This window comes from Phyllobates terribilis, unplaced genomic scaffold, assembly GCF_046119375.1.
Source record: "Phyllobates terribilis strain yellow unplaced genomic scaffold, ASM4611937v1 Scaffold_1__5_contigs__length_1240528914, whole genome shotgun sequence".
In the NCBI taxonomy this organism is placed as follows: Eukaryota; Metazoa; Chordata; class Amphibia; order Anura; family Dendrobatidae; genus Phyllobates; species Phyllobates terribilis.
Genome location: NW_027362761.1, coordinates 1115418329 through 1115445491, shown reverse-complemented (window position 1 = coordinate 1115445491; position 27163 = coordinate 1115418329). Strand labels below are relative to the sequence as shown.

Sequence of the window (27163 nt, the reverse complement as noted above, 5' to 3'; positions counted from 1 at the left end):
CGCCCTTTCTCCTCCATTCTATATTCCCTTGCTTTTGATGTGGATTTGGGGAGAATTGGGAGTCCTATCCGAGATGTGTGAATGAGCTCTGCATGTTCTCCGTGCTGCCGCTTTAGGAGGGCGCCCCCGTGTGGCGACCGCACGGCGCACCATTTTTGGCAAGTTACGAAGTAAATGACTTGAGCAATGTGTGATCAGCCCCCTCTGCATTCAAAGTGACGTGAGACCCGGCCCTATTCTTATGGTTCTGTCCATGTCCTTTAAGGATCTCTCCCTGTAGGACTGGAAGTTTGCTGACTGTACAGGACAGTATGGGAGTCCTGTTGGTGCCATCAGACGTGTGGTGGAAAGGAGTAAGATGTGATCCCCTCTAATAATTTCGACACTTTTCTGGGTGAATTGGCGGCAGAAAATCAGCTCTACAGCCGGCATTCACACCACGTTCTGGTGAAATGGTAGTAAACTTGTTGGGCTGTCATTTCCACAGAAAACTTGTATAAAGCCATGTTCACACGTTCAGTATTTGGTCAGTATTTTCCATTAGTATTTGTAAGACAAAACCAGGAGTGGGTGATAAGTGCAGAAGTGATGATGTGTTTCTATTGTACTTTTCCTCTGCTGATTTTTGGCTCACAAATACTGACTAAATACTGAATGTGTGACTGGTTTTAGGGGATTGGATATTCCCCCCGCATATGGTTGCCAGTCTGCTTCTCTCCAGCACGTCCCGACCAGCCGGTGGTGACCTGCCGGCATGTAGGGTGCAAGCTGTATTATACAATAGTAATGGCTTCTATTTAATTCCATGGCCACAACTGTGGGAGAAACGGTAAGACCATAAGGCCTGATGTACATAAGTAAACCAGTAATGGTGCAGTAATCCGCCACCCCACTCCCAGCGCCTTGTGTGGGGGTTGTGTGACCTGTGGGAGTGCCGGCATGCTGCCCTTATCAGGGTGAGATAGGGCGTCTGATCAATAGTGTTGTTGTGCGGCCCACCTGCTGGATTCCCACAGTGGTAAAGCAAGCCGTGACCACGAGCTCGTCATTACCCCGCATTATCACAGAGCCTTGTGGTTTCCTGAGTATTCCAGTCATTCCCAGCAATATGGTAGCTGCATTAGGTATGAGTGGCCTTGCAGGGTAGCTGACTATAGGCAGGTCATGGTTGGGGGGGGGGGGGGGGGCTCGTGCTCATGTGATCTCCGGTGTACGGACCCTATAGTCCGGCCAGTGCTGCCTTTCCGCAGGCTGAGAACCTCAGGGTTGTCTTCTACCCATAGATGTCCCTGTATTCTGCAGGATTGAGCCCACCCCTAAAATAATCAGGTCATATTACTGTCAGGTCAGTAAAAAAAAAAAAAAAAAAAAAAAAAACCCGCTGCATTGAAAATTCCCATTTTGTAGTGTTTTTCACCGTCTTGTTTTTTGAGATGCAGATTACCTGTGTCCTTTGTCTCTGTACATGTTTAATAAAGTTAGTCTTTTTTGCAGCGTTTTTTGTTCAGTAAAACAATTTTTTTCACTTTCTCATTGCTTTCTATGGGTGAAAAAATGCTGAAAGAGTTCACATGCTGCAGAACTAGAAATAAAGCGTGTGCCTGAGATTTCTGATATAGCATTTCATTTTCATAAAACGGCTGCATGTGAACATAGCCGTAGAGCTTGTTCATGGTACTTTTTTTTTTCTATGCATTTTTGCAGCAGAAGTGTTGGTGATGGCAAAGTGAGTGAGGCTTCTGATATCTGATGCACATGCTGTTTATTTATTTTTTTCTTTTCTTTTCCTTGCAAATTTTAACCTTTAAACAGTGTTTTGTTTTTCTCCTCTTTCAAATGAATGAGAAAAAAAACACACAAAACAAACCCGTGTTTTTCCTGCCATCATTCTATTTGCAGCAGAGTTTTGTTTTCTGCTGCAGATACCATGTGCACACACTCTTCCAGGTGAGATCCTGCATCCCCGCTCTTCTGATGTAGACCTGGACACATCTGAGCTGTAGGTCCGTGTCCGCACCACTCATTAATAAGCAATGGCTGCAGATTTCAGCCGTGCCTAGATATTCTCTTACACACGTCACACCTCCAGGAGCTTTTATCACCTCCTGTTCCATGGATATTAATATGAAGTTATTCCCTTTGCAGATATTTCGGCTTCTGGTTTTCTGCGATGGATTCCTATAAGATGTTGGAGGTGTCTGTGGGAATTTTTTCCCCATTCATTCAGCAGAGCATTTGTGAGGTCAGACACTGATGATGGAGGAGAGGTCGGGCCCACCATCTTTTCTAGATCATCATCATAATGATGTAAGACAGGGTTGAGGTCCGGGCCCTGTGTATTGACTCATGGTGTTCCTCACCAAACTCGCCCTACCATGCCATTATAGACCTTTTGTCGTGCACTGGGGCACAGTTATGGGGAGCAGAAAAGGGCCTACCCCTAAACTGCCTGCACAAAGTTGGAAACTACAATTGTCCAAAATGTCCTGTATGCTGAAGCACTAAGGGTTTTCTAAAAACCCCTAAAAAAAAAAAAAATCCCCCCAAAACTCATAGCATTATTAAGCCTCTAAACTTCACAGCGGGCACGATGCGGTCAGGCAGGTAATGTTCTCCTGGCATTCACCAAACCCAGACACGTCCACCAGATGCCAGATAGAGACCTGTGATCTGTTACTGCACAGAACCTTTCCACTGCTCCAGAGCTCGGCTGTGGCGGCTTTACACCACTCCATCTGATACTTTGCATTATGCTTGGTGATGTGAGGATGCATGCAACTTCTCGGCCATGAAGCTCCTGTCGGGGACGCAGTGTTTGTGCTGATGTTACCATAGGAGGTCTGGCCTCTGCAGTTATGGAGTCAGCTGACCGGTGGTGACTTTTCTGCCCTCTGCTCCTCAGGGGAAGCGAGGGGTCGGCAGCGGTTAGACACAGGGGGGAAAGGAAGCGAGGGGTCGGCGGCGGTTAGACACGGGGGAAAGGAAGCGAGGGGTCGGCGGCGGTTAGACACCGGGGAGAAAGGAAGCGAGGGGTCAGCGGCGGTTAGACACGGGGGAAAGGAAGCGAGGGGTCGGCGGCGGTTAGACACCGGGGGGAAAGGAAGCGAGGGGTCGGCGGCGGTTAGACACCGGGGGGAAAGGAAGCGAGGGGTCGGCGGCGGTTAGACACCGGGGGGAAAGGAAGCGAGGGGTCGGCGGCGGTTAGACACCGGGGGGAAAGGAAGCGAGGGGTCGGCGGCGGTTAGACACCGGGGGGAAAGGAAGCGAGGGGTCGGCGGCGGTTAGACACCGGGGGGAAAGGAAGCGAGGGGTCGGCGGCGGTTAGACACCGGGGGGAAAGGAAGCGAGGGGTTGGCGGCGGTTAGACACCGGGGGGAAAGGAAGCGAGGGGTCGGCGGCGGTTAGACACCGGGGGGAAAGGAAGCGAGGGGTCGGCGGCGGTTAGACACCGGGGGGAAAGGAAGCGAGGGGTCGGCGGCGGTTAGACACTGGGGGAGTGGGGGGTGTGGAAGCGAGGAGCTGGAGGGTATACACCTGTGCAAGTGGGATTGAATCAGAAGCACAAAATCATTGATCAGGGTGTGTATCCTAATACTTTTATCTATATTGTGTGTGTATACTGTACAAAATATAATTTCTCATTTTTGCTAAAGATTCTCACCTTATTTGTAGAAAACTAAAGTACCGTGTGCATCCCTGGTAGATCGGTATTGATTATATACCTTTCTATTTGGATTAATTTTACAGACTTAACATTCAAGTTTTTAGTTTTTTTTTTTTAGTTTATTTTACAATAGGTTTTTGTTTGTTTTTCTCCTTTGGGGTATAATAGCTGCAGGTATGTTTGGTGCTGTAGCCACAAGGTGGCGCACCATGACAGAACAGCATTGCCGTGCTACTGCATGTGATTTAGGTTGTGCAATTGGGATAGGAATGTGTAAGAGATTAGGACATTCATAAGTTAATACCCGGCAACCTTCATCAGGACCACTAGCCAAGAGGCCAGTGATTGCTCAGTGTCCGGCATGTTGGTGCATTACTTGCTTCCCTCTGGTTTCATTGACTATATGCTTCTATAGGGACACTACACAATAGTTTAATTGCTGCTAGTTGCCCCCCCAGATCGCATCCCATTGGTGGTAGCGCCTTCAGTAGGATAAATCGTTACATTACATGGTTTATCCAAAGCCGAGAACACTTGAAAAGCCATATAAGACAGTGCGAGCATAAATGTATATAAAGGTCTATAGACATATGGAAGGCTCCACAGCTCGTTAGTGGGACTTGTGCCACTGGTTGGTAAGGAGCCCGGCTTCTCGATTGCCCATGAATCATGGTGCCTATTAGTCGGTGAACTCTATTGCTGGACACACCTTTTAATGACCCTGTTGGGTCTGCCACCCACTGAAACCTCCTGTTGTACAGGAGGTGGCGCTCTGACCCCCAAGTGGCATGGAGGTGGCGCTCTGACCCCCAAGTGGCATGGAGGTGGCGCTCTGACCCCCAAGTGGCATGGAGGTGGCGCTCTGACCCCCAAGTGGCATGGATGTGGCGCTCTGACCCCCAAGTGGCATGGATGTGGCGCTCTGACCCCCAAGTGGCATGGATGTGGCGCTCTGACCCCTAAGTCACATGGTGATTTGCAGCGATTTATTGGGGTTTATTTCAAACCCTGCAGCGAAATAATTTTTTTTAAGTATGCATTACAGGGTTTTTGTTTTTTTTCCTTTTATTGTTGCATTTGCAGCATATGTTTTTTAAAGCCTTATCGAGAAGCCTTTCAGATTGTTAAATACAGCCTACTACAATCATGGTGTATTTATTAAAAAAAAAAATCACTGTCCAACATTGGACTGTCCCCGATTCTTCACTGTGGTTTTCTGGAGTAATTTGCCTTTTGGCTTTTTTTTTTTGTGGTTTTACTACATTCGCTTTATCCTTTTAAGTTTTGCTCCATTAAAGTTTTCTTTCATTAAGGAAAAAAAAGGCCACTTTTGAGTTGGTGACACCTTTTCTTTTAATGTTGTTTTTTTTTTGCATTTGAAAAGTAGCCTGTGACCCACCCCCAAAAAAAACAAAACAAAAACACACAAATATAGATTATTCTTGGGTTTTGTGCAAAAACCTGAACCACTTGCATCTTTTTTTTTTTTTTTTTTTTTTTTTTAAATAAAGAACTTGCCACAAAAATAAGTCAGTGAATGCCACAAGACTGAAAGAAAGTGACTTGCTAATTTTTTTTTTTTAAGTCAATGATGAATGGAGGCCATTGTATGTAGTGAATCCATTCACAGCACCCTGGTAAGGAGCCCTGTAAGCTGCTTCTGTCTGCCAGCGTCCCCGGAGCCTCTTCTAATTAGTAGGTGTGCACAACGTCATGCGCACAAGTGACGCCACGCTGAGCCTACAGATTGGAAGAGGCTCTACGTATGGCAGCAGGTAGGAGGCGTGCCACAGGGATCCCAGCCAGCCGCCGTGAAATACAGAGGTGGCCGCTGGACCAGGATCCTGCAAAATTCTTCATACATCTATTGTATGTATCTTTAAACATATTGTGTCCATTTATGCACAATCCGTAGAAAAGCACGATCTGGATGCTCACCACCACAACAGAAACCTGCTCTATTGCACAGATCAGTCTCCTGTTTAGGAACTGTCTGGATTCTCTTGCTCTGCAACTTGCTGTCCAGTGTGTTTCAGTGGGCAGTTCCCTTTTATCTGCTTTCTGCCAGCACTATAGGTATAGGAACTTGCTTTTCTTTCACTTACCAGCATGCATTGCACCACTCACTGTCTCTTTGCTCCAGCAGTCATTGGATACTGCTGGTAACAGATTACACTTGATAATGGGAATGAACTGACAGAGGATCACCTAGAGGCCGGCACAATAAACCTTATGTGTCATCAGCCGGAGCGCCATGTTTAATGTGTGCACGAGGGAAAGCTGTTCAGATACAAAGCCTTAGGAATAAAGGGTCGTTGATCTGTGGATGTTACCTGCGCAGAGGAGACCCCTGCGGTTACAGGAGCAGGTAAATGGCCGGAGCTTGTGAATGGGTAAGGTGGCAGAACTTTCTTCTGCCCCCAATTTTTTTTTTTTACCGTCACCCGAATGTTCGTTTCTGATGGATTTCTTAAATCCATGGTTGCAGGGGTGAAATTCTCTTATTGAACATTTTTCTGTGGATTCATCAGACAATGCTGCCCTTAATGTGGACCTACACTTATGGTTTATAGCAGGTTCACATCTTTGTGATTGGGAACCACATGGTGAATAAGATTTGCAGAACCGCAGAGAATCGCACTGTTTTCAGATGTGGTTCTCAACTATGATGTGTGAATGTACTTTAACAAATACTGTGGACCAATGGCACTCTCTAAAATATAAATCTACCTCCTTCCTCATAGACTGGTAAAGCACTACACACGGAAAAGCTGTTTTTCATGTGGATGAGACAAGTGGACAGGTCCCCCATAAACATGCTCTGCCATCAGTTGCCGTTGAGAGATGTGTACTCTGCCAGGAAGGTGGAAAACCTGTAATACATGTGTATCAGTGCCACAAAATCATGTCCCTAACTTTTTGTTAAAATGAAGAAAAAGTGGACAATCCCTTTAAATCATCAGTTAGTTTGAGGGCATCTACACAGGTTAAAGGGGTTGTACACTACTTGGACAATCCCGTCTCCATCATTCTGTTTCCCCTTTATAAAATAACTTATTCCAGCGTTGTCAGCACTGGCTCTCCCGGGGCTCGAGTGACATTGTCATGTGATCCCTGCAGCCAATCAACCCCCACTCCTTTGGTCAAATCAGACATCCAGAGGAGGTGAAAGAGCAGCGGGCAGGGCTAACCTTCACTGGATGTTAATTACGTCCTAAGGAGAGGTCAGTGAAGCAGCCGCTGATTGGACCCAGGGATTGCGTGACATAATGTCATGTAATCTCCGGGAGAGCCAGTGCCGATACTGCTGGAACGGCGCCAGCATGGGCGGTGCATAAAGGTGTTCTAATGGGGTAACATAATGTTTGAGAAGGTGTTGTATAAGTAGTACTGGATGTGAAACATCTTAAAATCTGCAAGGCAAAAATAAGCCGCATGTAGCTTCAGGAATCGCATTCACGTTGTGTATCTGCCGGCACATAACATGGTAACAGAATGTATTTGGAAGGATTTACTGCTTCGCTTAGAAGGATTTAATTTAGTGCATTATTACCCCTGGTCTTCTGCATATTTGGGCCTCGCACCAGGCTATTGCTGCTCACAAATTTCTGCCTGTGGACGTGGTGTTTGAGCTGATATTCGCAGACAATAGCTGACTTTATTATTTTTGTTCCAGTTCTGAATATGCCTGGGTGGCATGATTACAAAAACTACAGCAGGTATCCTAGAAGGGTTAAACACTCCACCGCCTGCCCCGGGTCTTCCTGTTATCAGTCAGAGCGGTGTGGTTGTAGTGATGTGTGTGTGTTCGGTCTGGTTTTGTTATGTGTGTGTTTTTTATTAGCTTCCTCTGCTTTCTCAGTTTCATATCTCGTATCAGAAACCGGGACTCATTTGATAAGAATGCAAAAAGTCCATTTTCCATATTGTTGATACTATAAAGCCCGCAAAACTCCTGAGTATTTATTTTTTTTGCACGTGTTTGCAGCACCTTTCACACTTTGTAACGCGCATTCAGTACATAAAGGAAGACGTCTCAGATTTAATAGCTAAATCACAGGGCCATTTTTTTTTTCTTCCCCAGTTGGTAGATGAAATTTAATACATAAAGTATCCACTGAGCATTTTCTGTTCAGCCAAATCTGCATAATCTTCTGCAGATTCCACTCCATAGATGCTGTGGATTTATCACCAGTGTATTGTAGTCTCAGATCCACAGAACCTGTCAATTTTATACTTCAGATTTTCTCTGCCACGTGTGGATGACTCCACAAAGTCACTAATGTAATGTGGTCACTGTAAAATCTGGAGAGAAGTCCTCATTGTGTCTGTGCCGTGTACATAGCCTTGTAGCCGCAGTCCTCAGAATAAGGACTCGTTCAGACGTGTAAATCGGACGTGATATCGGATTGTAAACCATTTGGCACATGGACAGCGCGCTGACCCTTGGTCAATAGGACTGATCAGATAACAGATTTTTCACTTGGAGAGTGTCATTGGGAGCAAAATCTTAGCATGCACTACTCTTGGTCCGATGTACATCCATTATTTAGGACTGTAAATGGCTAGCACCTCTTGCACTTGCCCGTTAATGCAATTTTCGGACTTGACTGGCCCAAATTTTGTATGGCCAACTGAACCCAGCCCACAAAAATATTGGGACACTACTCTCCCAGAAGGTTTTATGATGCTCTTCTGGGAAAAATTTATGCTAGATTTTGAGGGTGTCTTTGGGAAGTTTTGTCCCACCGTCCAGAAGAGCATTTGTGAGGTCAGACACTGATGCTGGGGACAGGCTGGGCTCACGATCTCCGTTCTAGTTCATCCTAAAAATAATGGATGAGGTTGAGAACCCGGCTTTGTACAGCCGGTCATGTTCTTCACCAAACTCCCCCCAACCATGTCTATATGGACCGTGTGCACTGGGCACAGTCATGGGGACCAGAAAAGGGCCTTCCCCCAAGAATGTCTCATTACCGGAGAATCTTTGACACTTGATGCGTTCAGGAAAGCTTTATAACAAGACTCAATATCTGGATTTCTTACTGCTACTGATAATTGCCTTTTATAATGTGAGTCACAGTTTTATATCGGTTTATACAGAGATCACTATGGTGTGAAATGTTCAAATTCCTTTTTATCAAATCATTTTCCACTCCTAAAACGCAAAAAGGTGTTTTGAAGCTTGAACTGTCGAAATTGCAGAATGGACGCGAGCGTATGGATAGTCTGTGAGATTTATAGACTTGTCGGAGCTCCCACATCACAAACAGAAGTTGGGCCTCTCCTCTCCTGCTATTTTGGCCTCCAGGACCACGTAGCTGGGAACAGCTTCAATCTTCTGTTCCTCCAGAGGCTTATATATACTGTTAATAGACTAGCTCATCCATGCGTCCCGAAATCTGTGTTTTACCTCTGTATAAAACAAGCCATATGTGTTGGGGCGGGCTTTGGAGCTGTTGGAGTTAAGTCAAATTTCTCATTTTCCTAATTATCTTGTGATTTTTGTGAGTAGTGTTGGGAATCCGAAAATAGACATCATCTCCAAAAAATGTGCTTGCTTCATACCGCCATGCCCGGCTAAGTGACCGCTCTAATAACTTTACTCCGAGGATGAGGTTATCCTTCTGGTTTGCAGTAATTATCACATTGTACGTAAGCCGTATGTATATAGCGTATAGTCACTGATGTTGAGGGTTCTAGTATGAAATGAGATGTCTGGGGCTTTCATGGACCTTTAGTATTGATGACCTATTTTCAGGGTTCTGGGTTAGTGGGGGTCCATCTTCTGGCATCTCCACTGATCTTCAGAACTTGAAGGAATCCTAGGAAAGAGCTGCAGTACCAGGCTCAGACACTACCATACGTACGGAGCTGATTCTGGGGCAAGACCCGGGCTGTGATCACATTGTGGGTGATCCAGGATTCCCATTTCAGATCTGGTAATAAACACGAATAGTCGCTGAATGATTTCACTTCCTCTCATGACCGTAATTTTCCAACATCGGACGCACACCAAAGCCAATTTTATAGGAAACAAATTGTCTATGGGCATTTTCTGACAAGCGTTTATTTGGTCAGCGTGCTTTTCTTGGTACCTGATGGTCAGCGGGGGGGGGGGGGGGGGGGTAGTTTAGGACTCTTGCATGCACCAGTGTGGTCTTTAGGTCCAGGCTAGTGCAAGCCAATAGCAAGCAGCTCCTGTACCCGTCTGCCATGAAAGGGAGCAGAAGATCCAGTTACTTTCACAACTTGTGGACATGACTGGCCTGGGTTTTAGTACAGCTGTGTGAACCCCGCCTTTGGGCTATGGGAGGAACCTAGAGTGCCCGAGGGAAGCCAACACAAAATATTCATGATTGGAAGGGATCACACAACCAAAAGGGTTGTCCAGCCCCGGGAAATTCTCGGCAAGCCCTACAGTTTGGCTAATACTAACGATACATAATACACATGAACTGTTCGGATTTGTCTCTGCTTGTTGGTTTGAGTGGTCCTCACATGACTACAACCTTGCAATTTTTGCTGCCTTGCGGTAATGTGCCGACTAGATTCTGATCCACTTCTCTGTGGTCCATTGGGAGAATGTTCTGTTGGAAGATACGGATGAGAATCCAGTCGGTATGGAAATTTGTATAGTTGGGTTTGTGTGAGTTCTCCAACCGGCAAGCACAGCCGACTACATACAATTTGTGTATTTTAGACAGCGTTAACATTCGGCATGCTCCAGTGTTTGCCTAAAATGTCCCCAAAGCTGGACAAGACCTTTACAAGGGTGAAGCCTCCTCAACTGTAGCATGTAGTATCTTCCACCAAATGCTCTATTCAACTCTAGTGGGGGCCCAGGAGGTCATCCCCACCATTACCATTGAGTAAAAAGGGTATTCCCTGCTTTTTAAATTTCACTATAATTTATATATATATATATATATATATAACCTATGGTTTAAAATTCGCGCTAATGGTAGTAAAAGAAGGATTCGGGAGAAGGAATGACTAAAAAGTATTTTTATTGATACAGCTAAAAATTCGCTGCCTTTGATAGTAAGTAGCCAAATAGCGCCTCCAATACTAACAATATATATATATATATATATATATATATATATATATATATATATATATATATATATATATATATATATATATATATATATATATATATATATATATATATATATATATATATATATATACACACAAACACGTGTGTGTATATAGACTGGAGAAATAACAGTAACTGCTTCCCTTGTGGCCGGGAGAGGACACTAATCGTGATTCAGAAACCTCATTTTCTTCTTGTTAATTCATTGTCGTTAATTTTAGCGTTCCTGAAAAACAATTGCGGCTGTTTTTGGGGATCTTGGGTCCCCACTAAGTTCCTGAAAGGCTTTGTACCTTGCATTGTTCAGGAAGTAAAAGTAAGGGCGACTCTGGCTCCATGGCCAGCTGCAGGTTGTAGCTAAAATCCTACCATTCAATAGGCAAATTCCCTCTTCAGTTTTAAAAGTGAATCTCCGGGCAGATATTCATAGTCGCTAGCATTGAGCTATTGGGCCGCTAGGGTCATATAACCTACTCCTGATAGATATGTATGTGTATATATATTATATTTACAGTATATTGTGAATTTTTTTTTTTTCATTTTGGGGACTTAATTTTCTGCTGGTACTCGACCCAATGGAAGCTGCCTAGTGGTCGCCGTATCAATTGATTGCCTGGTATTTATTATTATCATGGTGTTGGGTGACTCTGTGTACATCGTTCCTATGACAGCAGTTGCAGCACCTGGCGGCATAAATTGGTTTAATGCGTCATATATGAGCGGGACTATAACAGGTGTTCATATGACCAGTTCTCTGTAACTTACAGAAATCTATCTACGCAGTGAACACTTCTTTGGGTTGATTGATTTCAGAATCTATTTAAAAAGAAAAAAAAAAAGTGTTTTCACAAGAAGCAAGGACACAGGTTCCTACGTTTTAATTCAGAAGTTTGCCTCTTGCACGCCCGGATTTCTTGACAAATCACTTGTTGTATGTGAAGGTGGTCTGTAGAAGTTCCTGACTGTGGCCTTCACACAATCCTGTTTTGCAGCCACATATGTAAAAGTTACACACAAAGTAAGTGGTGTATTTCTTTAGCTATAGTTAACCCTTTCTGCTGCAGAGCAGTGGCAGTGCTTACTCTGGTAGCCTTTCTGGTGGGTTAGGAAGCCGTGCTGTGGCCAGGACTTACGGCTGTAGTAACCTCTGCTGAAAGTCCTTCTTTGCACATCCACACTCTATTAATCAGGCCGTATAGGAGGGAGGGTATAGTGTATACAGCCGGGCATACACTGACTCCTGTACTGCACGCATGGCAGAATAATCCCCGCACTGTCTGGGTTAGGACAGCGAGCCGGCCTTTTTCCCGGTGGGTTACATCTTCTCTCTGCACCAGAGATGTTATGTCTTTTTTCTTCAACTGGCTTTCATCCAAAAAGGAATTCCTTTTTCCCTTTTCACTTTTTAAAATAACTTTTTCCTAATAAAAAAAAAAATATATATATATACAAAATTCTTGTCTGTGGTTAGGATGAGTGTTGTAATAGATATGATCATACTTGGATCACTTGGCGTCATATTAACCTGTACTATACTCGTGTGTAGTTAGGTGGTTGACCAAGTTGAAGATCTTAGTTGTAAACATGTTACAGTGGTTATAGCTATATAAATCTGCTGCTAAATGTGTACAGGACCCAAACATCTGACAACGCAAGTATCCTACTTTTTCAGGATGTGCCATCCTGGGCTTGCAATGCAGACTCATATATGGTCTGTAATGTATGTCTTTATAGTTGAGCAGTGTTCAGCTCTCCTGCAGCTCCTCCACAGGACAAAAGAAGTATTACACCGATCCCCTTAAAAGCAGTGGGCTGTAAGAGTCCTCCAGAACAAGAGATTCTCTTCTGTAGCTGAAAGATGAGATCCTACATGTTCTAAATTTCTAATTGTGTACTGAACACTCCTCTGACCCAAATGTTGATCTGTGCTGCAATATTTGACCTTTATTTAAGAGAATACAAATCTATTATTTGGTATCTTCAACTACAGAACCTGAGAAAAGCCAAAAAATCAGTCGCAGCAGATCAGCTTCAAAAGATGGCTGCCATCGATCGGCATCTGTCATGATTGTTTGCATCTTGGAAAGGTGTAGGAAGAGCTTGAAAAGAGTTCGGGCATTGAAAGAAGAGTCCACTGGGTGTCTCCCTCTTGCCCCTCTTTGCAGCTCTGCTTGATTGACAGGTCTTTGATTCTCTTTTTCCCAATAGTTATTCAAGCTGAGCTTGGTGATGAGAGGGAGCCGCCTACTGTCCTGGCCAAAAGTTTTGAGACTGACACAAATTTTGCTTGTCACCTTTTGCTGCTTCAGTGTTAGAGCTTTTGGTCAGATGTTTCTATGATACGGAAGTACAATTATAAACTTTTCATAAGTTTTTAAACTTTTATTGAGAAATACATCAATTTTATTTAAAGACTCAACATTTATAGTGCTGATAATTTTGCAAGACTTTGCAATTTTCCCTGCCATGTTGGATATCCATTTCTGGGCCAAATCCTGACTGATGTGAACCTGAGCCCATTTTTGTCTCATCAGTGCTTGGAGTGTATTACAATTTATTAATTTGTTTGTCCACCCACTATTTGAGGTTTGACTGCTGGTTCTCATGGGTTTGAGATCTGGGGTGTTTCCTGGCCATGGTCCCAAAATGTAAAAGTTTTGCTCACTGAGCCACTTTTTCCTTGTGACTTGGTCTCCATGATGCTGGAAAAAGTATTGTTCATCACAAAGTTACTCCTGAATCAGTGAAAGAAGTTGCTCTTGAGAATGTTTAGATCCCATCCATTGTGTATTTATGGCAATGTACTTAGGCACAATTGTGAGTGGGCCCCCACACATGAATTGTCTCGGGATGCTTTACTGCTTTACTGCTGGATTGACACAGTATGTACGCCAGCACTCACCTTTTCGCTGGTAAATCACTCTTTTACATGTCAAAAACAGTCTGAAAGTTGACACAAGGCAACCTGCAAAAAGCCTGCTGCCATTCCTGAGCAAGCTCTGCATTTAATCTGAACCGATCCCATAGCTTCATCCTTATGGTTATATAATAATTTTATTACGCCATTTATTCCATGGCGTTTTACATGTGAAAGTGGGTATACATACAAAAACAATTACAATGATCTTTAACAAAACGTGACGGCGACTAGTACAGGAGGAGTGAGGACCCTGCCTACGAGGGGTCACAGACTACAAGGGATGGGTGAGGATACAGTAGGTGAGGGTAGAGCTGATCGTGGAGCGGTAGTTACTGCAGGTTGTAGGCTTGTCGGAAGAGGTGGGTCTTCAGGTTCCTTTTGAAGGTTTCCACTGTAGGCGAGAGTCTGATGTGTTGGGGTAGAGTTCCAGAGTAGAGGGGACACACAGGAGAAATCTTGTATGCGATTGTGGGAAGAGGGGAGTAGAGAAGGAGATCTTTTGAGAATCGGAGGTTGCGTGCAGGTATGTACTGGGAGACTAGGTCACCGAGGTATGGAGCAGACAGGTTGTGGACAGCTTTGTATGCCAGGGTTAGGGTTTTGAAGTGGAGTCTCTGGGCTCTTTAGGAGCTGTCCTGGCACTTGCTGGACTCTTTTGGTGCAGTGAAGCCTTCTTCAGAGCTGTTGAACTTTTTTTGAAGTTCTTCATGATTTGATAAATGGTTGATTCAGGGGCAATCTTAGTACCAATGTCCTTGCCCTTTTGATGAATATCAATGATGACTGCACATTTCCTTGGAGGTAACCATGGTAGACAATTTCAAGCACCAGCCTTCTTGGTAAGCAGTCTGCTCTTCCAATGCAATCAGCATGATATCAGCTGCCTTGTCCTTGATGACACTCTATTCTGAGCGAACAAGAAGATTTCTGAAATGATGTAAGCAGGCCATGTTGTGGCAGGACTGGAATTGGGAGTTTTTTGTGATTTAAGTTAATTTGCATGGCAAGGAATGACTTTGTAATTCATCTGATCACTCTACATAACAATCTAGAGTTTTGCCACTATAAAAACTCAAGCAGCAAACTTTGCAGAAACTGAAATTTGTCAGTCTGAAAACTTTTGGCCACGGCTATGCTTTGCCAATTAGTGTTTCATTGTTGTAAAGAGGGGACCTGTCTGGATTACTTGCTGCCCGAGGTTCAGGCGGACTGCTTCCCTTTGATCTGAGGTCTATCTTGATACATGATGAAAGCGATATTGATTATGGAAAACCTACATCTAAACTTGTACCTCAGAGTGCTGATAAAATAAAACCTGTGAAGATAATTGGACTGACGTTGCTGTATGAAGCCATCTGTGATAAATTGCCGTCCGTGGATCTGTGTTTGGTGTTGATTTTAGAATATCTTTACCGTCAGTAATCTGTCACTTGTTTGTTCGCTCTCGCAGCAGGACCGGTCCTGACCGACAACTCTGGCTCGTCACTATTGTACATTATAATGGTCAAGACCCCTTGTTTGCCTCTGGGAAACATGGATTTACGTCACTGGGTTACTTGTGCATAGAAACTGAGACCTAAGCAAATATTGTGATTTACTGCCGAAACGTCAGCCTGCAATGTGGTTAAATGCCGAACTTGATTCCCTTCGTGTGAGGAGGTAGAGCATGGATTTCAAGTCTGTCCGTTCTTGATGGACTAAAATCACATTGTATTGACCGGCTAATAGAGGTTATATCCGATGTCCTTTTATATTTAGGTTCCACTCAGACTAGCATTTGTCATTTTATCAAGAGCGCCTGTGCTTGTGACGGCCAGAATAGTTATCAAATATAAAAATAAATGTTTACTAATTTTTTTTAAGATAAACCACGCCCCCACCACTGATTGGCAGCTTTTTGTGTACACTGTACATGGGCCAATCAGTGGTGGGGGCGGAGTTATACAGAGCTCAGCATTCTGAGAGCTGCTAGATCTACAGCAGATATAACTGAGTTTTATCAAAATGACAACAAGCAGCCCAGTAAGTGATAATCACTGGAATCAGTGTCTCCGTCTCTACAGTATGCTGCTCTCAGATGAGTAGCAAAAACCTACAGCCGGTTTCCCTTTTAAGAATATAGCAGGGTCCAGTTACGAATATTGCATTGTATTTGTACCAATGTAGCAGAGGTGAACGTAAAGAGTAACCGTTGTCTTAATTTTTTTTTTCCCCCTATTAATCAATAGTATATGTAAAAAAAATGATTAAGCTTTATATTTCTCTCATTGGTGGAATCTGCTTCTTTCTTCTCCTGGACTGGTTCAGTGTGTACAGATGTTCCCTTCACTGAGATGGCAGTTGGTGCTTATAAAGTTCTATAGAGAACTGTAACTGTCGCTTCATAGAACTTGCAGCAGAATGTCTGTGGCCAACACCAACTGCCATCTATCTCCGTAATGGGGAAATCCGTCTTCATTCAGTACAGATTTTATTAATGAATTGAGAATGAGACTTCAGTCCAGGAGGAAAAAGTAGATTTCTCTGATAAGATAAATTACACATTTTTCTTATTTTCAGACGTACTAATGATTTGTGAACTAAAAATTAAAATGCCGGGTACGCTTTTACCTCTTCACGACATATGACGTATATTCACGTCATATGTAGTGTCCATGACTTTGATGCAGGCTCCAGCACTGAGCCCGCATCTTTCCCCGCATATGATGGCTTAATCAGCTGTCATATACCTTTTAACAGTCATGGCTGGTTTGGAGCTCCACCCGCGACTGTTAACCAGATAAATCCCTCTGTCAATTTCTGATTAGCGAATTTAACACGCATTATGTATATCACAGGCGATCAGACGATCACTACTTCAAGTCTCCTAATAGGTCTGTTAAAGTAAAAAAACAAATAATTAAAATATGGAAAAAAAAAACACAAGTTCAAATCACCCCCCTTCTGCCCCATTTAAAAATTAAACAAAAAATACACATTTGGTATTGCTGCGTTCAGAAACGCCCGATGTATCATTATGTAAAGTAAATTGATCTGATCAGTAAATGGCGTAGTGAGAGAGAAAAATCAAAACTCCAGAATTACGTTTGTTTTTTTTTTTGTGTTTGTTTTTTTTGGCAACTGCAACATTGCAATAACGGGCAATCAAAACATCATATCTACCCCAAAATGGTGTCAGTAAAAACGTCAGCTCAGGGACCCAAAAATAAGCCATCACCCAGCCCCAGACCTCGCAAAATGGCAACAAATGAAAAATTGTGTATATTGCAATTTCGCCGCACTTGAAATTTTTCCAAGTACCCTATCTGGTAAAATAAATGGTGTCATTCAAAAGTACAACTCGTCTCGTAAAAAAAGTTATGGCTCTTGGAAGAAAAGGAGAAAAAAATGTAAATGGCCATAGCGTGAAGGGGTTGATATTTCTGTGACTGCATTGTGATAAAACCCATGCAATCCTGTAGAGAACTGCTGAAAATACTAGATATGGTCTTTTTATTGTGATAATTCAGCTCTGCTACATCTCCGTACATTACATAGAAATGCTTTGCATGGGACTGCATGAAATCCCCACTGCCTTATCCTAACTTAACGCATAGAAAACTGTTTCCAAACTCACCTGCACTACACCTGTGCACACGGTGATTTTACCTTGTGTTGTTTCACCTAGGACTGCACCACATACCCGACTCTACTACATCTGCTCGCCCTATTATTATACTATGTAGGATTAAAGTTGTTTCATGTCTTATGATAAACCACAGACAATTCTGTAAAGTCAGAGTGCACAGATGTAGCAGAATTGTGAGTGCTTCAGTCCTAGGTCAAGCCGAATCAGTGTGCGTAGATGTTGCTGGAATGAAGCACCCTCAGCTCTGCTACATCTGTGAACACTATAATCTTACATTATTTGTGGTTTCTCATAATTATATGCTGATCCCAGTGTAGCAGAGCTCAGTTTAATAGGTTTATCCCTGTAAAGCTACAGATTGTGATGTATTGGTGCTATGAAGTTTTCAGATCTGTGGCTTTACATAGGACTGCAGAAACCTACTCTATTCCGATTCATCAAATAAACCATTGCCCTGCCCACGGCTCGGCTCTGCCGTTCTCTCGTGAATGTCTTTTTTAACTTATACCTGAGGCCGGAGAAGCTGCGGTGGACCAGGCAGCAGAAGAAAGTCTTCACTTGTGGATGAGTTTTTTTTCAGGACATCGGCCTCGTTTTATTTAAATACCAACATGTGCCTAAATGCAGGAGAAGACTTGGGGCCTGTTCACATGTTGAGTTTTTACCGCGACAAGAAAAAGTAAAGTGAATGAGACTTCTAAAATCTCCTGCACACGCTGCTTCTTTTGTTCCTTGCAGTTTTGAAACAGTTCTTCAACTTTTGCAGCGCTTTTCACCCATTCAAATGAAAGGGGTAAAAAAAAGCACATATTTTGCCCAACTTTTTGATGAAAAATCTGCTGCAAATACCCAGTGTGCACGTAGACATAGAAGTAGTAATTGGCATGATTTTTTTTTCCCATTACAACAGCCTGCACAGCCATTTGACACTTGTACAGATGTTATTGTGACCTTGCGATCGCTGTGTGTGTGTGTGTGTGTGAACACATCCTCAGAGTATGGCGTACCACATAGGATGTGCTCCTATTTAGACCAGGTGTCTACATCCGTGTTTCGCAGTCAGTTTACGGATGGTGATGCACACGCCGAGCCGTCAGTCAGAGCCACGGTTGGTCTGTGCCTCACCGTCCGTACGCTGATTGCAAAATACAGATGTGTGGATCCGGCCTAGGCTGGGACATGGATAATATGTCCACAAAAGCCGCAGTGTAGCCTCGTATTCCAATAGTCTCCCCCCGCAGCAGCGTTATGACTGTTATCGGTGACACACACAGTACGTTTAGGTAGTTTTTACTTGTGGCTAACATTTTTTAGTTGTGACTCTTTTCCGGCTCCATTACATGAGCCACCACCAGCTGATTAGCTAATATTATAGCTAATATTGTTGTGTGCGTTAGTGAGCGGACGCTGTTGTGGACACTCGCTCCTGCCGCACCAAGATCCTTTCATCCACTTAAAAACTAGTCGATCTTGACCTTTTTACTTTCATCTCTCCGTTGTGTCTGGGTAGTTGCCTTGATTCTTAGTAAAGAGGAAACGCTTCCACCTACAATATGTGGTTACATCTCAAAGCTCTGGTGAAGCTGAAGAGCAGAAGAAGTCGTCTCTGACCTCCACAAATGAACTGGCTGGATAGCCGGCTGGTGACCATGGACTGGAGGCTGCACTGCCTGGTGAGGAATGGCTTCAGGTAGGAGCCGGCCCCTGGCTATTCCCCAAAGTTTCTCTGCTCCTCCTTTATATGGCCAGGGATTTTTATTTTTATTTTTTTTTAATCTTCACATTTACTGGGATTGTTCTATTTATTTTTCCACTTTTGCTTCTTATCAATATTGTTTCTCAGCCACATTTAGTTTGTTTTTTTTACGTAGTAATTTATAATGTCTCTTGGATGTGGGTTAACGTTTACTGTATTCAATGTATTTATATTTTTTTGTGGCAAGCTTGTATCTGATTAAGAGTAGACTTTTTGTGGTGGATAGGTCTTGATGATTGAAAAAAAAATACGGCTGTATCGCTGGTGTTCGATTTTTCTTGTGTTTTTTTTTTGGCCTTTTATCGATAACTTTAAAAAAAGGAAAAAAAAAAATTTGAAAAATCCAAAAGTTCTTATAAGGGGGAAAAAAGTGTAATATTTTTTATTTTTTTTTAATAAAAAAAAAAACTCCACCTGAATAGCAATGCTGATATTGCTTTTCTTATAATACTTTTCTATTGCTAGGTATCATCGAGCCACTTTTTTTTTCTACTGAAAAGTGGCAACAAAAGGATAAAGGCACATTGTAAAAGCTCGTCCCACGTTTCTTGTTACGAGAAGTAAACGCTGTATCTTTAATAATAATCATAATCCTAATAATCATAATATTAATAATAATTAATTCTTAATTTCTTATGTAGCCAACCTTTCTGTCTATCCTGGACCTTTTTCAGGCTATATCTGGTAGATTGACTGTAAAGGCCTCATAAACATTAGACATAAGTTGGCTTAAGGCTATGTCCACATGTTAAGTATTTGGTGCAGAAATTTCTGCACCATTTCTACATCTCTTGGCAGGAAAAACACAGGAAAAATGCAAGTTTTTGTTGCGTTTTTTCCTTGCATTCTTTGTGCAGATTTTTCCGCATGCAATCTGCAGCAAAAACCGCTGAAAGAATTGACAATGCTGCAGACTTAAATCTGCAAGGAAAGAATAAGCAACGTGTTCACGAGACTTCAAGGTTCTCATTCACTTTGCTTCAGGCTTTGTGACAATTCTGCAGTGGAAAAACGCAGCAATGTGTGCACACAGCCTAACACGCTGATCTAGTCGGGATCTGTTGGCAATCTAATATGTATGGGATCTCCTGATGCTCCTTGGACAGATCAGGATGCGGCATGTTGAGTTTCCCAAGGCTGATCCTATTGCTTTCTAGTAGATAATTCCCCGCTCGGGGAGATCGTTCGTCCGATGGGGGCATAAGATGCTGACAGCGCTATGAGGCTGATTAAATATACAAGCATAGCGATCTCCACTAATTCTTGGTGACTGCCATGATTTACAATACTGGACTTTTGTATTAATGCTGTATTTGTATATTTTATTTTATTTTTTAAAGATTGTTTCTAGACTTTCTTTGTTTTTGTTCCTTGAACGCCTCCTTGAGCATGGCCTCAGGTGTTTCCTCCTCAGCCCCCTGACCACATGCAGCAGATGTGTGGAAATGGTGACTGTGCGATTACAATATGATTTCGGTGATTTTAATGAGTTCAGCTCTGTGTTGCGGTCTTATGGTTGGCACAAGTCTTGGGTTTTTTTCTGCCGGAATATGGTTGTATGATTCTTGGACTGTGGGGAGGCGAATGTGTGGTGTCCTTAGATATTATCTACCTAGAACTTATATCTATCTTAGAAAAACTTTTCTACACATTTTTAAGGCAGAAGGTCCTGGAAAGGAACGTGACTTCTAGGCAGCGAGGGAGAAAGGAAATGACTAAAAATCATGAACAAAAATAACATGGTGACGGCTTCCTTTTTTATTGTAAAAGATCTGCATTTTCTCTTGACTTGGCATTTTAGTTGTATATTGGACACAAGATGAAATGGTGATAAACGTTAAGAAAACGCTGCAGATGGTCTGTGCGAGATGGTTAAAAGCCTTTCCTGAATAATGTCTTGTGGAGGGTCCGGCGTCATGGCTGTGTATTCTGCCTGCCGGGCACTTGCTCTATAGAGATTATTCTCCATATAGTATCGGAGATGTATAGAGGAACCATAGTACTGTGGACCCCCTTTATGTCTCGCCACCAATACTAATGTGTGCAGACACATCTTATATTTAAAAACTTTTGCGAAAACTCATTAAACTGGAAACCTACACTAAGAATTTACTTATTTTAGCCCTTCTGACACTCATTTTGACATGGTTGATGGGTCTCCCGGCTAAAACTTTTTTTTTTTTGCTAAAGCCGTTCTCTTTGTATTGTATGAATGTAATTCACACTTAAAGGGAATTTAAAAACAAAACACATGTTCCAAATATGCAATGGAAATTGGTGACGCTGGCTCCAACACAGACATTTACCGGCTTATTCACAATGCCAGACATCCTACTACCCAATTTAATGGAGCAGTGGTTTATAGTAATGTGGGTAGACCCCAGGAGTCTCCGAGTACAGGCGATGGCTGCAGCTGCTTGCCTGTTGGGCCAGAGATGTGTGATGGTGATGGTGATATTGCATAAGCCTGGTTGCTGAGGGTTGGTGGTTACCTCCACATAACCAGTCCCCCGCCTGTACAGACCATTAGTTTAGCTGACAGGTAATTTAAAGGGAATTTTCATCTGATTTCTGCTGTCCAAGCCACGGGCGGGATAAACTACAGAATGGCTGCAGGGTTTCACAGAAAACCTAGCTTGTTTTAGTGCAATATGGTCGTCTGGTCCCGCTCTGCTTCCCAAGGACTTACCGTCTCTACAGGGAGACCTGTCACTCAACTAGGACAGGGAGAAGCCTGCCAGGAACGGTGCCGGACTAGTCGGAACTCTAGCCACGTTCCTGAGACAGCTTTTCTAAGTGTATTCACCATGAGGCGCTGCAGCGTATAATATACCTGGTTGCGATCGCACAACCAAACTGTAATTTTGCCCTTGGTTGAGCAACATTAAGGGATTTTGGGAGAAAAATCTTTTGCAGAGTTAAGTTATCTTTCTACAAATATTCCAGAATTTAAAATGTTAACTGGTCCTGGGGGTATGCGGCCGGCCCTGCGCCTGGCGATGGGGGGGGGGGGTTGCGGCCGGCCCTGCGCCTGGCGGGGGGTTGCGGCCGGCCCTGCGCCTGGCGGGGGGTTGCAGCCGGCCTGGGTGGGGGGGTGGGAGGGGGTTTGCGGCCGGCCCTGCGCCTGGCGGGGGGGGGGGGTGGTTGCTGCACCTATCGGGGCCCCTTCTCTCCTGGGTGATGAAGAGTGCCTCGGTCTGCGGAAAAGCAGAAGTCCCTTCATTTTCATGGTCTTTGGGAGTCTTGGAGATCAGACCTTGTAGTGGGATATCCTAGCTGTCACTTCTTACACTTTTCGTATCACATAAGGCTGAACCAGTTCATTTTGTAGTGCATCAAGTTTTTTTTTTTTTTTTTTTTCTGTCCCTTCATGCGCTCTGAAAAGCTTTACCAAAAAAGAACCAAAAATCTGATGGCTTTGTGGTCTGTTTTTTCATAGCCTGATTCTACAATGCGTGATTGAGTATTTGGGGCAGTTCGGGTTAACCAGAAGCCGACCATAAATCATTGTCTAGTGATAAGTGCTGCTAGTTTGCCCGTATCCCTGACTGTGACATGTGCACAGCCCCATAGACTTACATTAGTCCCATGCTTTGTCTGATCGCACTGAGACAGCAGATACGCTGGTCTGCACTTGCTGTAATTCATGTCCTCTGCATGGCGGATTCCACACATTGACATATCACTGCTCGGCCAGTGACCATCCTTTCTTAATTGCAATGGTGAGCATTAAACAGGAAGAAATTGTCGATAGTCACGCTGTAATTAAATTGTCGATAGTCACCCCCACTCTAAAAATTACTCCAAAGCGCAGTTTTACTAGACATCTCCCATATGTGTAACCTCTCCTCTGCCTGTTGTCAAGTGTAATCTGTCTCCAGCAGCACATACACCAAGGTGGATTACATGGAGTGGGGGCAGGGCATTGTCTGCTCTTGCTTTAATGCCTGTCAAACTGCATGTGGCCATGACAGCAAGAGATGGGCCTTTAGTTAAGTACAAGCAAGCCCTTCGACGATGGCAGGTGCAGTGCATGCTGGGAAGTTTAGGGAAATGATGTTCCGGTATCTATAGTGCTGGCAATGCTAATAAACTGAAACTACCCACTGAAAGACTGGATGGCACTTTAAATTAGATCCACATGGGCCTGAGAAATCCATTGTACAGCTAAAGGTGTCAGATGCGGTCTGCTTTGCTGCCTCGTTATCTCGTCCTGTAGGAGGAGGGGGAGATTGGTTGGTTGTCCCTGCTGTACATTGCTGTGCTGTGTAGCCCCCGGGTGACGTGCTGTAGCTGCTGGTTGGGGGACACTTCTTGTTGGTAGCACTGACACGTCTATGGGCACCTTCTGATGTTCCTCACAGCTTTATCAGAAGAAGTCGGACACTGTGCTTCCTTGGCTGTTGCTTGTGTTGTATCATGTATTTCTGCCATTAATTGATCTTTCTTATTGTTTACAGGAAGTTTGGGGAGCGGCCTCAACCCAAACGCCTCACAAGGTAAACCTCACTGCAGCTTCCTATGTCTGATCAAGCATCTAAAATAAAGAGCCTTCTCCACCATGATAAGATGTATGGCGATGCGTGTGACATAAGAGCCCTGTACTTTACACGTTGCTGTATTGCCGCCCATGTTTTCAGCTCCATAGTCTGTGCTTTGTAGTCCACCCGCTGGCTGGTCGTACTGTAAAGCCCAGGAATACCAGGGTGGTGGCTACTGAGTGTCGTGCCGTAACTACAGCTGAGGGGTCTTCTTCATGGACGTCTGGTCATTTCCCTTCCATAGCTTTAGCTCTCCAAGATCTTCCTCTTGGAGCAATGTTGCACTTCATGCTCTCACTCGGCATAAGCTGGGCTTACATTGCACATTTCTGCCCACAATGAGCAGCGATTGGGGTCTTCACACAAAGATACACACTGTATGGGGATGGAAGGATCCCTATTACGATTGTCAGCAGCACATTCATACATGGCGACGATACTTTTAGGCCCATCATAAAAGATGTAATCGGCTGAAGACCTATTGTATTGCTCCTACACTGTCTGATCATTTGGGATTTTTCCCACGGCCAGTGTTCGGTAGCGATTGATCAGCCGATCAGAGAAGGGACCTATCAGCCATGTTAATTTTGTTCTGCTCTCAGAATAACCAAACTCAACAGGGGGAGCCGTACAGCGTCATGGTGCCCGGTGTATCGCCAGACAGAATACATGTCATTTATATTGTGTGCGCAGTGTTTTAGGCAGAAACTGCAGAGCTGCAAACAAAAAAAGTGGATCAGCGTACTGCTCGTAGGATTTATCCAGCGTAGGAGGACATTGTAATCTTTGGTGCACGGAGCAAAATAACAGGGCCGGCTTCTCAGCAACAGGGCATGCAGATAAAAAGGAGAAACCGACGCGTTTCGAGACAGAAAATCACTTACTCATGATGAAAGACCATTCGCCATGAGCTCTTTTTGTTTTTTTTTTCATTTGAAACTTGTTGGTTTCTTTAGTTTTTATTTTTCTCCATCATGTGTATTGTGATGGGTTAAAAGGTAAATTCTTTATTATGAGTGCCCACTTTATCTGCAGAACCTGCAGAGACGCTGAACACTGATATGAAGTGACTTGCTCCACAAGATTAAAAAATTGAAAGGGTCTTACTAATCAGAGAATTAAATGGAACAGTCATCAGATGCTGCCCGAACTAATGGCGGTAGGAGGGCGACACTGGCTGCAGGTATTGCAATGTTGTGTTCTGTAACACTGTGGTGTTTCGGAGAAAATCTATAATTTCTTTTTTTTTTTTTTTTTTTTTAAAAAAGCCATCTGGAAAGTATGGATCTGATTCATCATTGCTGTCTTTAACTTTTCTGGAGTACTTTGCTCCTTTTTAGTGGCTTTTGCATTTGCACTTTATTCTCTCTAAGTTTTGCTCCACTTTAAGTTGTTTTTTTTTTGTTTGTTTTTTAACCTTGACAACTGTTGCTTATCCAGATGTGTTAGATAAATTCATGAAATGTGACTTCTACCAAATTTTATTTTGTGCATATCACTCCAGTCCCTACCTGGAATAAGTTTTCTGGTGGAGTTTAAATTGTGTGACTTTTTAGGCAAATATGTGACCTTTTTTAAATGTCTTGTCAACTTTTGGTGCTTGTAAGTGAACAAGAAAGAAAGAAGTATGCGATACAATGGGATCACCATATAATATAACCTTTATTACTAAAAAATGCTCAAATCAAGACCTATTAAAAAACTGATGGGCTATGTGAATGTATAATGGGTGTGCCTAAATGGGGCAATCGCCCAACCTTGCATGCCTGCTGATGACCACCACAGAGTACCTACAATATAAATGTCATTAATAGGTAAACAATCTAGGACACTAAAACAATATCTGCTATCAATACATAAATAAATAAAGCTAAATAAGTGATTAATAAAACACCACCTCTAGCACCAATATAATGCAGATCTGAGCTAACATACAAGGCCGTAGATAAAAGTGATCAATCATACTTACTGCTGCAATAAATAAGCCCAAATAAGAACTAGATGTGTAAGAAAGGACCTATGGAAGAAGCATAAAAAATATATATGATGAGGAAGAATCCCACGTGTTTCGCCACCTGCTCAGTGGCTTCCTCAGGGGTGAACTGGTGCTTATAATTTGCAAAATACCTGTTAGGGTTTTTTTTGTTTTCATTTTGCATTAAATTCATGAAATACGTTCCCCAATTTTGAGAATTTGGTGCAAAAAAACATCAACAAATGGTACGAGACCCAAGAAAAGTGACTTCACGAAATGGCAAATGATGAATTTGGCCCTGTGTGTGTTGTGCATAATTAGTCTGAGGCCGGTCCCTGGTGGCTACTCCCCGCACCCCTCCCCATGACTGACAGGTTAAGGCTCCTGGGAGCTGGCCTCGGACTAGTCAGCCAAGATTCATAGTCGCCGGCCAGCTTTTCCTAGTAGATTTTCTCACCTGCCGCGGCTTTGCAGAGTGAAAGAAACCTGCCTGCAAGAAGGCAGCGAATGTCTGGTTCATGCCGCCTGCGTTTCTGACTGTGAGTCTGAACCGTCTCTAGGAACATGAAATGACTGCGTCACCACATTATTCTATATATCCTGCACCAGGGGCCGCGATATTTGTGTTTTCAGAGTAGGTAGTTTCTGCCATGCAGTGTGAGAGCTCGCCTCCTGCCAGATGTTCCTCTCATATACCCTTGTGATGACTTGGACAATAATATCGAAAGTTTGTGTATCGGCTCGATCACATGCTTGTCAGACTTTCTGTAGGATTCACCATTCATAAGAGATTCTAACACTCCTACCTGCCCAAGAAATGAATGCTGACTTATCACCTTTTTCTTTTATGATAATAGACCAGCCATTTGCATCGGTAGTTGCATCATGATCTTTAAAGCAAGAGCACCAACTTCCCGAAAATGGATATAAAAATATATTGTTTGGTTGCTATGTGTATGTGGTTGCCATTTCCTATTCATTTTTGTTTCGCAAGTTGTGCCCGGGTCATAAGTGCAGCGGGCATCCTGGTACAGAAGGGGAACTAGATCTTTAGCTGATATTTTTTGTTATTTTTCGTGCACCATGGAGCCACATCCTTTATACAGGGCACATAGGTCAGAGGGCCACCATTATTGGCAAGGCTTCTGCTTCATCTTGGCATTGAATGGGTCACTAGTGTCCATAATGCTTAATCTGCTGTAAGAAGAGTGAATAATTCAATTATTTTCATTAATCTGGGCACCCCCTCGCTGGGGTATTACCGATAATGGAGCCAGCTCCAGAAACTCAAAAGCCACCAGTGATGGAATCCAAAACGTATCTTTTTTCATCCCTTGAATACCTTAAAGCAGGGTTCCCCAACTCCAGTCCTCAAGGCCCACCAACAGGTCATGTTTTCAGGATTTCCTTAGCATTGCACAGGTGATGGAATTATCACCTGTGTAATACTAAGGAAATCCTGAAAACCTGACCTGTTGGTGGGCTTTGAGGACTGGAGTGGGGGAACCCTGCCTTAAAGGAGTATTCCCATCTCCAAGATCCTATCTCAATATGTAGTAGGTATAATAATAATA

The 27163-nt window shown here is 43.4% G+C and overlaps 1 protein-coding gene across 4 annotated transcripts in view; it reads left to right on the top strand.

Moving 5' to 3' along the window:
• The window catches only part of RBPJ (recombination signal binding protein for immunoglobulin kappa J region), a 67545-nt gene that overhangs the window by 5604 nt on the left and 34778 nt on the right, over positions 1 to 27163 (top strand). The window contains exons 2-3 of one of the 4 annotated variants that reach the window (XM_073646538.1): positions 23534 to 23572; positions 24650 to 24797. The exons of 1 other annotated variant lie outside the window; for it this stretch is intronic. Coding sequence is in view for 2 of the 3 variants with exons in the window: in XM_073646520.1 (XP_073502621.1) it covers positions 18937 to 19007; positions 23534 to 23572 (110 nt within the window). In the remaining variant the exon portion in view is untranslated. Of the gene's footprint in view, positions 1 to 18831; positions 19008 to 23533; positions 23573 to 24649; positions 24798 to 27163 lie in introns of those variants that run through there. 2 more of the 4 variants (XM_073646520.1, XM_073646529.1) reach the window with 2 other exon arrangements.